Below are 18,017 nucleotides of genomic sequence, written 5' to 3'. Positions count from 1 at the left end.
GTTTCTTTGGTCCACTGCGACACGCTGGGCAATTTCATTTGTCAGATGTGAGAAGATTATCGGTAAATGTTGCAGGAAGGTCATTTGTGAAATCCATCAATTATGACGTCACATGAAAGCCACAGGGTTCAAAGCGCGGGAGAAAAGTAGCAGCTTGTAGTTGGGAAACTACAGTATGTTCAGATGCAACTTCATTGTCATACAATTGCAATGTTCTTGTATAGATGATAACTTTTTCCTGAAAACCGTCGGCAAGTACTTTTCAAGAGCCTTGCGCGTTTTTTGTTGTGTTGTTTTTGTCTTTTGTCACATGTTTTTTGTTGTTTCGTCGTGTGGACCTGATGTAGACTGTTTTCAGCATTTTTGGCCACGACATTCATTAAAGCAGAAGAATCTGTGCTTGGTGGTTGCTGGCTTGAGGAGCCGATGATGAGAAGAAAGGAGTGTCAGCCCAGAGCGCCGATGCGTATTGATGTGTCGGCCCGGAGCCAGACCCACGCCTCCTCCGGGAGACCAGGGGTACGCCGGGGCGTTCCGCCTCTTCCCGGGTGTCGGCTGAGGGATCAGGTGGACCGACACAAAAAACTTTCCTTAACAGAGCCGCAGACCACGGGACACATCAGATGTTTCTTTGAGCTTGAGGCCGGAATCGTTCAAAATCCAAGTACAAACTTAGTCCAAAAACATGGTCAAAAACAACCTTTATTCAATCAAAACTCAGAGAGGTACAGATGTGCACATCGGAAAAACTCCCCCCAGGTTTTATAGGGTTATGAGGTGCCAACCCCTCTCATTTCATTGGTTAGTCTCTTCGACCATTTATCAACTTTAATTAGTACCATAATGCGTTGTGTAATTCTGATTGGCTGTGGCCTAGATTTTAAGGGTATCTATAAATCACTTCATGTCTTGGTTCTGGATTATAATGGTATCACAACAGTTTTATCTTTAAAATATGATAGAGGCCCCTGCCAGGCCTTTGTGTGATTACATGTGGGTTTCAGGAGGTGCCGTATCTCCGTGGTCATGGCAACTCAATGTATGCAAATCTTTAGATTTGATTGTGTCTTCGTTGGCTTGGCAACCCGCTGAACGCGTACAACAATCTAATGAGGACCATCGCGGAATAGCTAGCAAACATCATCCGTATGCATTTTGTTCGCTTCCCATGCATTCTTTGACATGTAATTAGTTAACGAGTATCATCAGTTATGCATTCTGTTCGTTTCCCATGCATTCTTTGACATGCTATTAGCCAACAAGCATCATCAGAACAAATCTTGCTTCTTTCTTACGCATTCGTTTGACATACCGTATTTTCACGACTATTCGACGCACCGTACGGTTGGGCGCAGTCTCATTAATGGGTGACATTTCTGTATTTTACACATAGACAAACCGCACTGTCTTAACGGGCGCAGTTTTACAGTGGTAAAACATACGCCAGCTTAAACATACGGCATGCATGCGCGCACGCTAACAGGTTAGCTTGAAGCATACAGTAGCATGCCAAGACATACAGATAAAGCTAAAAACACGTTTTTAAAAAGGCAACGAAAGCAGAACTGAGTTCGGGTGTATTTTATTTAGCCATCGTACAATGTTCGCACGTTTTTCGATCAATCATCACCCAGAAATCCATCAAAGTCCTCATCCTTTGTATCAGAAGCAGAGGACTGCACATTCCAGTTGTCATTGAACGCATCACATGCTAAAGTGTGAGTTGCTACGCATTGCCGAGCGGAAAGAAGGAGCAGCAACAGCAAAGTCAACATTTCTCTCGTGTGAAGCTTTCCCACATTTGAAAGTAAAGAACAGAGCGAAACATGGTGGCAGCCCGTGTGTGTGTAGAAAGAATTGAACAATTGTGCAAGTACCGTAATCCATCAAAAACGCCGCGTTCCCTCTCGTTGTTGCGTATTGTGGTAAGTCGCCCAGCGCTGCTTCTCACTCTTTGTAAAGTTATGTTTACCATCGATCATCCATTGTTCCCATGCTGTTCGCAACTTTACTTTGAACGCCCGGCTGATGACGATGTCCAGCGGTTGAAGTTCTTTAGTCAAGCCTCCGGGAATAACGGCAAACTCAGAGTTCATTTGCGTGACTTGGTTTTTCACCGCTGCTGTGAGATGGGCATGCATGCCAAAAACATAACCGATGGCTTGAAGTTTGAACTGAGCTTCGTAGGCGTGTCTCTTTGTCGAATTTATTTTCGGGGGTTCTTAGAAACCAAAACCGGAGTTGTTTTGCAACAATGCACATTGCCACACTCTATAGAGGTGTTGGTAACTGCTTGCGGCGTCCCTTTAGCATCCACTTACACGCCCACCCTTCACCCATCGGCGGACTGCTAGCATGCCTGTCCTCTCTCTCTCTCCCTCTCCATATATGTATATATACACGCCACCCTTCCCTGATTGGCCGACTTCTTTCCCGCATGCCTGGCCACAGTCACTTCTGCCTTTTCTCTATATAAACAGCGTGTCGGCTGTCAGTCAGATTTTGGAAGTCAGCGCATACAAAAGACGCTCCGCACCATAAGGCGTCCTTTCCATTTTGGAGAAAATTTAAGACTTTTAATGGCGCCTTATAGTTGTGAAAATACGGTAACTATTTCTCTGTTTGACAACCATATGCCCGTTTTTCTACCTACTACGATTAGCTAACGTAATTCCATGAAATTAGCACAATACTAATATAAAACAGGCACTACAGTATGTGGTACTGGGAGTCGCGGCTTGGAATTGAAGCGGATTTACATGGGACAGGAGATGAGAGGCAATCTCTTTTCGTTCATGGACTCTACAGCTTCTTGTTGCTTTCAAACTTAGCTTGTAGCGGACGTGTGCACATTTCACCATGGGGTCTTTGATCCATTGGTGAAAAGGACACTTTGATTCGCTCCTCTTTCATCTATAACTGCTTCAAACAACAAAGTGTATGCAGGAAAAGTGGTTAAGATTGCATGAATGTCTGTGTCTTATGTGTGGTGTTGTATTATTTTGTCATTTTGTGTTAACTGTTCTTTGATGGCGGCGCGAGCACCCGAAGTCGCTCCTCCTGTTGTCTTGTTGTCATACAGCAACTGCTTCAAACAACAAAGCATGTGTTGGAAAAGTGGTTAGAACTGCATTCTGCAGTCCGTGTTTTATGCTATGTGTTGCGTTTATTATTTTACTTTATGTTAACTGTTTTGTTAAGCGCTTTGTTACAGCTGCCGCTGTTGTGAAAGCGCTATATAAATCAGCATGTATTGTATTGTATGTATTGTATTGTATAGCACATTTGACAATAAAGTTATACTTGACATGACAACTGTTTTCCTTAAAAAAATATATCAATTGGTCAAAACGGTTCCTGTGAGGATCATGTAGTGTCGCCTTGGAATAAAAAGGAGTCCCTAGACGACGAAGTTCTTACTGAGAGGCTTCATATAGTCATACAGAGCAGCTACAACAAATATTCAAACCTTGAATGAATGAATGAATGAATGAATGAATCATAGAGTTCTACTTACACAGTTTTCGGCAACGCAAACAGGCTAATGATAACGCTTCACCAACATCTGTTCTATTAAAACAAGTAAAAGTACGAGGTGATGAAGAGAATGTATGCAATTGCAAGGTCAGTGACTGTGAACAACAACAATTGAACGGAAAGTAGTCCGTCAAATTACGTTGGGGGACACAGCTGGGCCAACCACGAGTGCAGGGAGGAGGTGGTGATGGTTGGTTGTCCCAAGAGTGTCTTTGACTGATGGGACCAGGTGAAACTAATCAGACAAGGCGCACAAAACAGAGACAGGATCACATATCAGTCCTTATTTGCAATCTCCTCAGCTCTCAAGCCACTTATGAATATGTAAACAGTGTTTACATGTTTCCTTTAATGCAATGACGAAAGCGAGAAATACTTACTATTTCGGTGGCAATCATGCCCCATTTCAGTTTGCAAACCAAAGTTAAATTGAGTTTTCAGGCGTTACTTAGCAATTAGTAAGGTTCATTTTTAACTTCTTTTCTTTTCTTTTTTTTTTTTTTACTTTCGTTCTTTGACGCCTTCAACGACTCGAAACCGGAAGTCAGCACGATTCATGCGTATATTGGCGCTGCATTTGGAACCCTGATGAAAATAATTCCTCTGCCCAAGGAAACCAACCATCTGTTCATTTCAACTAGACTTTGCCATTGTCTGCCGTCACCACGCAAGGCTCAGCGGTAACAATTTCAAGCACGTTAGCTGTCGATATGACGATGATTTGGGGGCGGGGGGGCTGTGATTGGCCAGGGCGACTTCGCTCGAGCAGGAGCGCGAGTCCTGCGCTCCTCAGGGAAGCGAAGGTGCGGCTCACTCGCAGGCGCACCGCTCGTTTGCGCTCAGTGCGCGCGCGCCTCTCGGCCACATACACTAGCCGGGACCATGGATGCGAGCCTCTATCAGATCATATTCGGGGAGCTGGCGGACTTAAATTGCACTTTGCTGGACGCCTTTCAAGACACTTTATGGGGAAACGAGTCACTTTCATATTTGAACACCGACGGTAAGAAGGAACACTTTTTTTCCCCCTGCACTGCTGAGAGGTAAGGAAATTGCAACTCAAATGGAAGATGTATCCCCCCCCCCTTTTTTTTAATCCCTCCCAGGTTTCTACTGTAACGCCACCACCGATGAGATTGGCACCTGCTGGCCACGGAGCAGCATCGGGAGGATTGTGGAGAGACCCTGCCCTGAGTACATTAATGGAGTCAAGTACAACAGCAACAGTAAGCTGTCTTGATCCTCATGGGGAAAAAAAGAAGTTCCTGATTTTTGTTTTCGGCTCAAGCATGCATCACTCGCTGTTGTTTGTTGCAAGCGTGCAATGATGGGGATGATGTTAGATCAGCTCCTGTTATTGGAACAGACGCTCCACATTGAGCATACGTAATGCTACAAGACAAGCCACTTTCGGTGAGATGGCAACTCTTGGCTTCTGAGAGGCAGGCAGTTTGAGTTTTGGCTCATGTGTCAGGTGAATACTGGATTTAAAACAAAACAAACAACAAAAAAACAACTGCAGGAACAAAATCTGCTCCCCCCCCCCCCCCTCTCTTATGGTAGTCATGTGAAAAGCCTGCATTTTGTTTTGTTTGAACAAAAATTGCTGAGTTTAATTCCGAAATTCGATGGCAGGTGTCCGGTGAATATGCAGTTAAATGTATGTCACCCATAGATTCCGCCCCCCCACCCCAACTACCTCCAATTATTGGGTGGTGAATTTTCCTTGGCGTTTCTGTTTTTCTGCATGTACAGTATTCACAGCGTGGCACTTTTCCCACATTTTACGCCATAGCGTTATTCCAAAATAGAATACATTTTGGAATGTGCATTGTTTGCATTTGTGAAACAATGCACGGGAAGAGGACTTTGAAAAAAAATTGATGTTAATCCCAACCGCCATGTCAAGGTGGGGGAAAAAAATGGCGATCAGATCAATTTTTTCAAAGTGTTCACCCCTAAATTATGCGCGGACACACACACACAGGCTTGATGGAGAAAACTTATCTTTGCAAAACAGTGACCTCAAACAACTCATATGGCACATCAGGACCGTATGTAGTCCCAGGACGAGAATGCAAACCTCTCCTAAAGTGGCTGTATGCTATTGCACAGCTGTTATCTTTACAATAGGCTCAGGTGCAATGTCATTAACACTTCCACTTGTCTGCTTATCTCACTGCAGACACGGCCCGTGCTTCATTTTATGCGCATAGCTGATATTGACCCTGCTCCTTTGTGGATCAAGTGCCGTCACTTGCATGTGTAAACAAACATTTGGAACCTCGAGGATTTAGAAGATCAGTCAGGTAGTCAAGTGTACTGCAGGGTATCCAACGTGCACGGCTGACTCTCTCGGCTGGATGGTAGATCATGTAGTTGATCTTGATTCTATGATAAATTAATGAGGTCAAAATATAACATTACAGCAAAACTGATCTTATTGAGTCCAGGGACGTTCTGTGCTCCAATTGTTGAGCTTTTCTTTTTTTTTTTCTAACTCGCTGATCATCTCCAAAGTCATGATCTAGATGCCTAACATGACGTTTCAGGATTATGCACTATGAACACGTTTGCACAGTGTGGTATCCATGAATGAACGGATCTCGCTCTCTCTCTCTCTATTGATCGATAGATAGACCGGTGGTCGACTGGTTAGCGCGACGACCTCACAGTGTAGAGCTCGTGGGTTAGATCCCGGGCTCCAGCCTTCCTGTATGGAGTTTGCATGTTCTCCCCATGCCTAAGTGGGGTTTTCTCCGGGCATTTCGGTTTTCTCCCACATTCCAAAAACATGCATTGCAGGCTGATTAAACTCTCTAAATTTTCCCAAGGTGTGAGTGTGAGCGCGGATGGTTGTTCAGCTGGAATAGACTCCAGGAAGACCAGGAAGTGAAGGGAGGATGACATGCATGTGAAGGAAGATAGTCACTCAACTGTGTATGCCGCTCGTCCCAACTTGATATACCAATGATCGTCGTTGTAACCCTGGCGATATTCAGAGCAAAATATCGTGGTTTGGAGTATGAAATCTGCTAGTGAGTCGTGTGAACAGCTGTTCAGCAGGGGCGATCGTTTGTGTTTTTCCACGTGTTTTGTATGCACCCAACACGCCGGAAAGTGTCGACAAGCCACTGCTGTTGTTTATTGTGCAGTAATTATCTTTAATCTGTTGGATAATTTTCTTTGATCTCTTAGATCCTTTTTTGAACTGTTTTAAAAATCAGTTAACATCTCAGTCTTTCATCTTAATGTCGCACAAATCTTTTTTGTTTAGCCGGGAATAAAGCCCACGTAAAAATTATTTTGTGTTCGGTCTAGTCTTTCCAAAGACCCGGCTCCATATAAATAAGTTAATTTAACCTCAAACTGCTTCCAACGTTGTTGCCTTATATTCCAGCATTGAGTCGGCTTAGGTTTGACTCAATCGGTGTGTCACGTCTTGATGTGGCAATTTTTGCCCATGTGTTCTTGCTCAAACGCACCAGTTCTTTTGTTTGCGTTTGGCGGGATTTAAAGTATTTGGGCTGTTTTCACCTTGCAACAGTATCCCACAGCCTTGACATTAGAAAAAGATGGTAGATTGTTGTCACACATACTAAGCAGTCAGTACTTGCCAGAAATCCCTGCAGCTCCTACTATGCTGCCGTTAGCCTCTTTGCAGCCTTTTTCATCAAATCTACAAGGGAACTCCAGTTCTTGTTAATGTCATTGTTGTGTCATATTTTCTCCACTCACTGTGCTTCCTGGTGCATTTAATGCAGTGGAATTTCTGTTCAACCCTTCCTCTAACTTTGACATTCATTAAAATGGCTTCTGCTGATGTGATGACAAAAAATGTCAGGAAAAGCCTGATAGAACAGCTGAAATGTATTTGGGGTGAATGGGACGCACACTAAACGGTGGCACGTGTGCTGAGTTTGGATGCGATTGGTTCATTCTGATCACAGCCAAATTCTCAACTCCAAATTTCAAGGCAATGAAATTCAACATTTTTAAGTTGGCAAATCAACAAAATATTTTATGTTTTTCTTTTATGAAAATGCCACTGAGGCTCGTGAGGATAAGCGGTACGGAAAATGTTTGCATGTCGTGAAATCAGCTTTCCCCCATCTCACAACAAAGAAATAACGTTTATAGAACTAATTGTCCTTTGTACGGTCCTCCAACTTAGGGATAGAAGTAAAAACAACTCAGCAAATAACAACTTGCTATTCTCCTTGGCAGCACGCGTTGGATGCCACCACATTGACGTATTCAACTTCGACAAGAGGCATGAGTGAAAATGAATTGTCATTGATGTGGAGGACTTCCCGATTTCAATTGGCTATGAAAGCACCATTCAAAGCCTCCTTTGAAATCATTTTATCGTTTCAGTGGAGCCGACATGTGGAAAATGGCGGCACATAAGTCCTCTCGGAAGCGCAACATCTTACACATTTTTAAAAGGTTCGACAAGTCCTAGCAGGCCCTCGGCCTGGCTCGATGCTGCCATCTACTTTTGTATGTTGGAAGCAATCATGTGTCACAACAAGAAGTCCAAAGTACAAGCTCTCTGCTCATCTCGAGGCATCCATAACATGATTCGATGAGTAGCTTCCGACAGGAGGTACTGGAGTTTTGCAGAGGAGGCTGAGTTGATGACAAATGAGAGTTGACCCATACAGCGCATGCACACACACACACACACACACACACACACCCACACACACACACACACACACACACACACACACACCATCTAAGTATTTTCCCCACTATAAAGCGCACCTAAAGGCATTACATTTTCTCTAAAACCGTATGTGCGCTTTATAATACGATGTGCTTTACATACGGATCAATATTCTGATTTCTTGCACGTGGTCTTTTAAATGTTCTGTCAAGCGCTTTGTTAGAGCTGTGGTGGCTGTGAAAGCTCCATATAAATAAAGCTGTATTGTATTCCTTTAGCATAGCTCCATCTAGTGGATGCATAACACAGCGCAGCCACTAATGTAGCTTCTATTCTGTGTGCTTATAATGCAGTGGGCCCTATGTATCACAACTGTTTTAAAAAAGGCCATTCATTGAAGGTGCACCTTATACTCCATAGCGCCTTATAGTGCGGAATACGGTATATGACGGCAACTATATTTTTCATTTCTCCCCAATTGTGCCTGTCAGACATTGCTCAAAAGGCAAATCTGTAAACTCAACACAAAGAAAAACAGTGTGCATATTATACAGTGTATAAATAACACTGTCTAAGTCTGAATGGGGTGATACATATGCTTTCATCGAATGGCTTCCTTGACAAATGGACATGGCATGTTCCTCTCTGCTTCCATCATGAAGCCTCTGGCATCGTAATAGCACCACTTTGTTGCTAAACATTCAAGTCAACACAATTTGCAGTTTCACAGCCCATGCAGGTGCAAGCTCCTTGTCATTTCATTTCTATGGTGGATGACTTGCAGTTTGAGACATATTAAACAGACATTCAACACAAACAACTTTTCATATATTTGTATTCAGCCAGAGCGGGAATCTGGTTGCTTCACATTTGCCAACCACAGACATAAAGTTTCGTGATTTTGAAATACCAAATACATTTAACCTTTGCAGTTGTCGTCCAGAGGTTTTTGACCAGATCTGAAAGGAGAAATAACTCTTTAACGCACCCCACACCGCCAGATAATTTGCAGGGATGAGCAACTTCAATGCTGGAGGGGAGGGGGGGGGCACAATCTTTCATCAGTGCCAGTCGGGGAGCAAGTAGGACCCAGCACACACGACCAAACCAAATGTATGACAAAAACGCTGTTTTTAAATATGGACAAAAGACGTGCATACGTGCAAAATATGTGCTCTTAATTTCTCCTTTTTGATCCTAGGCTTCTTTATTGCATGTATAAGAGATCCACTGTCCTAACCCAATGATAAAGGCTTTGAAGGAAACACAAAATACGTACTGAGTTGTTTTTTCCAGTGCAAAGGGATCTCTTGCAAAAAACAAAAAAAAAAAAACATATTTTCACAAATATAAGCTCACTTATAATTTCAGTAACAATGAGGTAGTGCTGTTTTTGGCATTCCAATTCACCCAAACATATTCGGCCTATTCATATTGTAGTGTGGCGGCCTGGTGGGCGAGTGGTTAGCATGTCGACCTCACAGTGCAGAGGTTGTGGGTCTGGCTCCGGCATCGCTGTGTGGAGTTTGCATGTTCTCCACGTACCTGCGTGGGTTTTCTCTGGGTACTCCAGTTTCCTCCCACATCCTAAAAACATGCCCGGCAGGCTGATTGAACACTCTAATTTTCCCTAGGTGTGATAGTGAGCGCGGATGGTTGTTCGTCTCTGTGTGCCCTGCGATTGGCTGGCAACCAGTTCAGGGTGTCCTCGCCTACTGCCCGAAGACGGCTGGGATAGGCTTCAGCATGCACCGCGACCCTTGTGAGGACAAAGCGGATCAGGAAATCTTTGGATGGATGTTGTAGTATTGGGCAGTGTAAGAGCCATTATATGCGCAATTGAACATGCCTACCATCTAGTGCTGATTGGTGAAATTTCAAGTTAAAATAACTGTTGATGCTTGCATATGAGTAGTTGTGCACCCGCGGATTCGCAGATTCACAGATTTTTTTTTTCCTTTTTTCTTCCCCAATATTTTTCCTATTTTAGTCGTAGGCTATACTGAATGTTCTAAAGTTACCCATCCCTGATTTAGAATCATCTTAAAGATGCATTTGGTTATCAAGCCTTTGTTGACTTACTTGGTAGGAGTGGAAAAAAATGCTTAAAATTGGCCTCATTATCGCGCGAGCAATTGGTGTACCATGCTTTGGACTAGCTCTTCCTTTACTGGCTTCCTTGGTTGGTGTGTTTCTGAGATGAGCAGATCATGCGGTAGTGTATGAGTTTGGGCTACCGTTGCTCTCACAACATAACTGAGGACTTGACTGGGGCTTCACATTTTCAGATGGTTGTAATGCAGGCAAAATTCCGAAACTAAATTCAAGTACGGTACTTACGGTACATATTGAATGTGCCCTCTCAGGTTCGGGAATGTAAAGTCCCTTCCATGTCTTGCAGCCTGTATCAATATTAATGTGCGTGGAGTGTGGTGTTAGAGGTTTATGCATTTTTAAAGCTTCCTGTGTGCGTCTTTTGTATATTTTTAGTTCTTAAAGTCGATGTAAAGTGGGCAGGGTAAGGACAGTGTTGTTTTTAGATGTTTGAAAATGTTCATTTTTGCTGCCGTGTGATCATGTGTCGGTCAGGCCTTAGGCGAGACAAAGTGCTGTTTGTCACTTTGCAAAGTCGAGATGTATCTCGGTCAACTGGGCGATTTATTATTATTATTTTTTCCACTCGGCAGCAGAGCCAAGCCGGTGCTAATTATTTGCTGAATTACATTGCCTGCCGAATGAACACCACCTCACCGCCGTACTCCTCGTTTCATTGTCATGCCGAGGACCTCTGTGGTCAGTGCCGCCAAGAGCCTGGATCGCTATTGATTCCCTTATCTGGATTAATAAAGTCTGAGTCATATCAGTGTGTGGCGGGCTGCTGCATGTAGCTTTACACAATGTCTGGAATCAGCGATGAGATTCATGTGGCTGCTTATGTACGTGAAATAAAGTGATCACTGTGTCTGACCTTTTAGGATTAGGTTTGCGGTAGTAAAGAGAAGGGAAGGAAAGTGTTGTATAGAGGAAGGATGGGACAACAGCTGTGGTTGTAGTAAGGGTCAATTTTCGGTTGGCGTGACGGGTCTTATTGGAAAGAGGGGAGGAAAATCAATAGTTTGTCTCCTCTTAGGAAATAGAAAAAGCATTTGGAGATGCATGTTTGTCATTGGACGACATTTGGAAAAAGTCATAGTAACAGTAGTGTTGTGTGCAAAAAGACTGCACATTTTGCTAACAATCAGCCCATTTTGGAAAATGTGTCTGTATTTTCTGAAAAGGCTGACAGTCCATACAAGTGCTTGTATGCTGACATTTACTATTGCATCAATTTTCTCCATTTCACAACACAAAACCTTTTAGTCTGGTGGCTGCTTCTCTTGTGTTAAGTCATCCGCCCGCAGTCTATGAGACTGGGTCAACGGATTGACAAACATTTCATCCACCATTGCACACCCAGTTCCCCATGAGACACCTCCATCCACAACAATCTCCTTTGCTGCCATCTACCACCCGTAAAACCCGAGCTAGTCTGTGTAAGGCACTGCATCAGGAACATCTGATTTGATGTGTCCAGTAATTTGCCTTCCATGGATTTTTATGTAGTTTCTTCATCTAATAATGCAAACCAGATGTGACTGTGTTTGATTTCAATGACTATGATTAAAATAACTTGTTTAATTCCTTAAAGAGCGTACGATTTTAAGTTCACTCAACATTTTGGGGAAGAAAAGTACGATATCAAGTCTACGTGTCACGTCAACCCCTCAATGCACCTCACTTGAGCTCATTTGAGATGGCATCAAATGGCTTTTGTCCAGCCTGAGCAATTGTTTCAGTTCCATTTCCAGTTTGGTGGTTCACTTTGGCAAGAACGACCCCGAATAAAGATGTAAACTGCAACATTAGCTTTTTGTCCTTGCTAGGTAGTTGACTAGTTAGTCGCTGTAAGGTTGTCTGCCACTTGCCATCAAAGGAGCATGTCGGTTCTGTGTTTAGCACTGTGACTGTTTCCTTTTTGGTAGTCAGAAAGTTGGTGTGAATGTGATTGAATTATGTGCTTTCTGATTGGCTGATAACCAGTCCAGTGTGTCGTCTTCATGTTTCCAGAAGTCAGCTGGCACCGGAATGAGCTTCCCCCAGACTCTGTCGGCACACAAGAATGATTGGATGAATTTTGTTCAACTTCAAGTGAGAGATGTTAATATGCCCCTTAATCACAAAATTGTTTCTATTAACTTCTCAGGTTTTCATGTTGTCATTTGTTATTTTATTTCAAACTAATTCTTTCCTCTCATTTCAGAAGCTTTCTATCCTGCCCTTGTATCTCCTCATTATGGTGATTACCCCCGACTGTATTCCCCTTCTCCGTATATAAATAGCCCGCATCTATCGCTGTACTTTGCCGGATTGTCTTTGTATCTTGCCATGTCCAGAACATTTTTGCGTAGCAAGCTTGACTGGACTTTCATGTCACAGAGAGTGAATGCTGTTTGTTTCTTGTGCTTCCTGAGTTTTTTATTGTTGCCTCCAGTTTATGCTATGTCCTTTGAATGCCACTTTTGTCCCTAGTTTTTCGAGCTTTGTTGAGATACTACAGTGAATCGTTGCTCACCTCCCCCCCCCCCCCCCCCCCCCCCCGGAACATCACTGTGATATTTTGCTGATACTTTCGGATCCCTGTCAAATACTCAATAAGTTCGTCAGTGAGTCCATTTGTTTGACAAGAACCCTAAGTCGACTGCTACGTTATAACTTCTTTTAGTTGCTAGCTATCAGCTATTAGTTGCTGTATTTCTGCTGTTGTAGTTCAAAATCATTGCCAGTGTGCCGGTTCTATTCACTGAGCTTCAGAGCTGTTCCTGATCTCATTTTGGTCATTTTCTACTTTCTGTTTTTAGTTTAGATTCCTCTTGACCTAATTGTACTTTCAGAGGGATTTTTTTTGGATTGATAGTGATTTGGATCTTCTTTGTGTGGTGTACCGAGCAAAGATGTAGACAGCAACAGTAGCTCTGCACACCATTACCTATCCAGGGACTGAATGAAAATTGATGGATGGGGATATATATATATATATATATATATATATATATATATATATATATATAAAGCTTTTGCTTGTTTGAAATTGTAACAACTCAGAGGTTGAGCAGCTGATTGTGTTCAACTTCAGCAGTTCTGAGGTGCCAAATAAGACATCCTCCACATGGTAATTTAAAAAAAAAATTAAAAACCAGGTATAAAAAATGTAAACATCCTTGCTTATATTCCAACTAGACTGTTTTTTTTTTCCACTGTAGGTGCTGTAGGCCATTGCTCTAGATAGGCTGGCATTGTTGGACGTGTTTCTGTGGGACTTTACATGTATTTTTTTAATCATTCTTTTCAATGAGCTTCTTGCCTTTTAAACTTCTCTATGGAGCATGTGCCTGCAGGTAAGCCCATTCCTGTTGTACTCCATTTTTAATGCATTTCTTTGAAGAAGCGCCCCTGCACCTTTCTACATTTTGCACTGGGAAATGAGTAGAGACATCTTAGATATAATGTGGCAATATGACGGTAAGAAGTAAATTTGAACACTGTTGATGTCATACTAGTCTGAATTTCACCAACATTTTTTTTGGGGAGGGGTCCACAAAAGCTCATGAGGATGACTTTATGAGACAAATTTAAAATGGTGTCTTGATAACATGCCTGTGATAAGCGTCTGTTAAAAACCTTGACTATCAAGCATTATAATACATTTGACACAGCCTTTTTGTTGTCTTGCTGAAATTAGCCCTTTTTTAAGGGTGGCCCTGTCTCATGCAAGTGAGCAACAGGGGGATACACGGGTTAACTGGACCTACAGATTCAATATCATTTCATTTTCCTGCCCGTCACTATATGTCACAAGCATAGATAGGTGACCAGAAACGTATTTGTAATCGATAAATTATTTTAGGACAAATTAAGGGAGATTTCCCCAGCGTACCTAATTAATCAGTCAACATGGAGTATGCTTCCCCTGAACTTAGCAAAGACCACTGCGTAATATTGGCATAAAATCTATTTAACGAGCTACCGTGTAAATGTTAAAGATTTTGGAACTACAAATATAGTAGTACATTCTAAACTATCAAATAAATGCCTACATTGTTTAATATTTTTGAAGGCTGAAGAGCAACGAGCATCGGACATTCATAGATAGCGATGGCATGTGCAGTCATCTTGCGCGTGCAATATGCTCTCAATATCCCGACACGCGAATCCATGTTTGGCTTATTGGATTCCCCTCAGGCTGTCTTGACTCTTGCTCACGTTTCTCACCAACCGATTGCGGTAAAAAGCGACTGATGGCGAATGTGCAGCTTGCATACATGCGCCGTGCCGGACCGAAGATTGTAATTCCCTGATGCGACAAGACGCCATGAAGAGAATGCGGACAGTTAGAGAGTAGCAGTTGAGTCATTGGCCCCCCCGTCTCTTCCGTTGACCATTAACACACTTGTAATATGCAAGCCTATGAAGTGTCTGATAAAAGAGCTCAATAAAAGGCATAAATTGGGTTGGAATGGCAGCCACATTTTAAATGGCATCTCACGAGGTGACAATGTTCAGTTGCGCTTTCCTTTGTCCTCAGCTTCCTCGCGTGCACTTCCAGTCGACCGACTTCTGGCTCTTAAATTCGTCCCACGAAAAGTTTCCCCCAAACCTTCAAGTTTCAGCAAGATTTTCCCCACTCACAGACTTATTAATATCAGACTCATCTATGTTGTAGACACACACTAATTTTAAAAAAAAAATCTTCACCAAATTTAGAAATGAAAGACATTTAACACACAACACAGACAAATCGGCATGTGCGTGCTTACTGCTCTTAATGGGTCTTGGAAGATCCCAAAGAGCCGGCACAAAATTGCGTGCTCACTCAAAGAGATTTCAAACGCTGTTGTTGGTGGCTCTGTTGTGTGTGATATACTAAGTTTCCTAGCTTTGACTAAAATCTCGCATGCAAACTTGTATGTTCACTCACACCGTTAAGACTGCGAGTGGTTGTTGGCAAAAGGTGGCGTCACGGTAATCGAGACAGACAACTCTATATGGCCGACAAGGATTTGTACATATTGAATGGGATCAAAGGTAAGACCTTTTTGAAGACCTCTTGTTATGGCCCCTGGCCATATTATGTACCATATCGTCTGTAATTTTGTTGTGTGTGAATGTGTGTGTGGCTACTGTTGCTAGTGCTGTGTATGGCAGTAAGTGCCCCTATTTGGAATAAGATCTCTGCAGAGCCTCAGGAGTGGCCCTTCCTGATTGGCCAGCAACTAACGGCGGCAAGTTTAAAGATCCTCCGCGGAGTGATAGAAAGGGGTGGTGACAGCAGCAGCCCGCTTGCTCGCGGCCTCCAAACAAGTGTCTTCAAGAATTCGTGCCTCCTTACGTTGTAATTAGTGGTTCGTTCTTGGAATATGGTAGATCCTTTGTTTGCTTGTCAGCTTTACAGCCTTTTGTTTTTGACCCATTTTTCTGACTTTTTTTGTTAGATACATTGTAAATAGCATTTTTTTGGCTTTGGCCAAATTTTTTGGTTGCATTTAACCGGTTACCTTGTTTCCTCTGACCATGTATTTTATTTATTTATTTATTTATTTTTGTAACTCACATCTTTGGTGTTAATCTCTGACCAAACCGAATACTGTTTTAGGGGTACAATACAAATGCGGGCTCAGACAAAAGTGTGATTCGCAAAAATATATTTTCAAGAAAATCGCATACAATACAATACAATACAATACATGCTGATTTATATAGCGCTTTCACAACAGCGGCAGCTGTAACAAAGTGTTTTACAAAACAATTAACATAAAGTAAAATAATAAACACAACACATAACATAAAACACGGACAGTCATACAGTTCTAACCACTTTTCCACACACGCTTTGTTGTTTGAAGCAGTTTGAGATGAAAGAGGAGAGAATCAAAGTGTCCTTTAACCAGTGGATCAGAGACATCATGCTCAAAATGTGCACACGTCGGCTACAAGCTAAGTTTCAAAGTCAACAAGAAGCTGTAGCATCCATTGACGAAAAAAGAGATTGGTTCACTTCTCCTGTCCCATGGAAATCCATTTCAATTCCAAGCGGCGACTCACGGTTCCAAATACGCATCGGCGCTCTTCGGCAACGCTCCTCTCTCCTCATCCTCAACTTCAGCGGCCATCCATCCAGCCGCACCAACGCCAACTGTCCAACAGCGCTGACATAGCCACTGAACAAATCGGGGTTGTGGAAAAATGCTGCCCATTACTGGCGCAAAAAACACAAGCGCCCCAGGTCTGTCCAGCACCGACAGTCAATGGCGCCAACATTCCTCCCAATCAAAATCTGTGCTGGTACAGGCGTGCTGCCGAGAAGGCGCAACCACCAAGCACAGATACTGCTCCTTTGACGAATGTTGTGGCCAAAAAGCGCTGAAAACAGTGCATATCAGGTCCACACAATGAAACAACAAACAACATATGACAAAACAAAAGACAAAAACAGCAAAAAAGAACAAAAAAGCAAGGCTCTTGAAGAGCACTTGCCGTAGCAATTCATGTCGAAATGAATTGCTACGCATGTAGCAATAGTATGTATTGTCATAATTAGGAAATATAAAATGATTAACCGTCCTTAAAGTGACGTCTTGACACTTTAAAAATGATAACATTCATTTTGTACACAAAAGACCAACTCATTTTAGCCGTTCCTCATGAGTACAATAATAAGTGGGAAGCACACTGTCATATTATGGACAGTGATGTATAGCCATACAGTGATGACTTATACATGAATCTCGAGATTTGCATGAAGTATATTCAGGGAAAACCTTCTTAGCTCTATTCTGCCATGCAGGAAATACTGTTTAAATGTTGCTAACATTAGGACCACTGTTGTCATTTTTGCCCGTCTTGTTTTGGAAAAATATCTGCCAGAGGTGACCACAGACACATATGGCAGAGGTCCCCCTCTTAGCCAATGGGGTGCCAGGTGTCACGTTCTGCCCGAAGCGATAACGGATCGCTCCGTGCAGAACAAGGAAGTAAAGGGTTGGATCCCCGGAAAGCAGACAACGAAAAAATCTTGTCAAACAAAAAGTGTCTTTAATGACAAAAAACACAAAGAGCCCGACAGGGGAAAACGGTAACAAAAACGCTGATCAAATAAGGACCAGGAGTAACAAAGAAGGAAAAAACAACTGAAAACGCTCGCGGAAAACAAAACACGAGGAGGGCCTGAATTGGCGAAAATACGATAAGTAGAAATCTTAGAGTCTAAACGCGAAATCACAAGAGTATCGGCCATAAGGCAAGAAGGCAACGAGTCAATAACGAATAGCGAAATAGAGCACGAGAGAATATGGCACGGCGTGGAATTCTCCGGCAGAGAATGAGCTGCCAGAGCCACTTGACAAAGGCCTGATAATCACCCGCGAATTAAGAACAGGTGTGCAGTAGGCAGAGGGAAAAACCCGCCACCTGCTGGCAGGCACGGAACGTGACACCAGGAAGATGCTCAGTAATAGCCAATGTCAGAGCAGCTACCTGTGTTAGTATGTTGTGTTCAGGAATCTCTGAGCTGCGAGTAGCAACCCATACTGTATTTTTACCTTTGGTATCTTGAAATTTCTTTCGTAACGAGGCAATATTTTCCTGTTGAGGTGTTTTGTAACTTGAAAATTTCCTGAGTAGAGAGGTACCACTGTATAGCGAAAATGTTGCCAATTTAGCAACCCTGCAAATACAAGTTATCGCTCTTATTCGAGGTCTTATTCAATATCTT

At 42.7% G+C, this 18,017-nt stretch overlaps 1 protein-coding gene across 1 annotated transcript in view; it reads left to right on the top strand.

The window, feature by feature from the left end:
- The first annotated feature begins 4,316 nt into the window (after nt 1-4,316).
- The window catches only part of LOC127616729 (corticotropin-releasing factor receptor 2), a 51,943-nt gene continuing 38,242 nt past the window's right edge, over nt 4,317-18,017 (top strand). Inside the window, exons 1-2 of the mRNA XM_052088526.1 lie at nt 4,317-4,540; nt 4,644-4,763. Coding sequence (XP_051944486.1) covers nt 4,420-4,540; nt 4,644-4,763 — 241 coding nt within the window. The 5' untranslated portion in view covers nt 4,317-4,419. The remainder of the gene's footprint in view (nt 4,541-4,643; nt 4,764-18,017) is intronic.

Source organism: Hippocampus zosterae, chromosome 15 (genome assembly GCF_025434085.1).
Source record: "Hippocampus zosterae strain Florida chromosome 15, ASM2543408v3, whole genome shotgun sequence".
Taxonomy (NCBI): domain Eukaryota; kingdom Metazoa; phylum Chordata; class Actinopteri; order Syngnathiformes; family Syngnathidae; genus Hippocampus; species Hippocampus zosterae.
The sequence above is the reverse complement of the archived record's forward strand: the minus strand, read 5'-3'. Positions and strand labels throughout refer to the sequence as shown.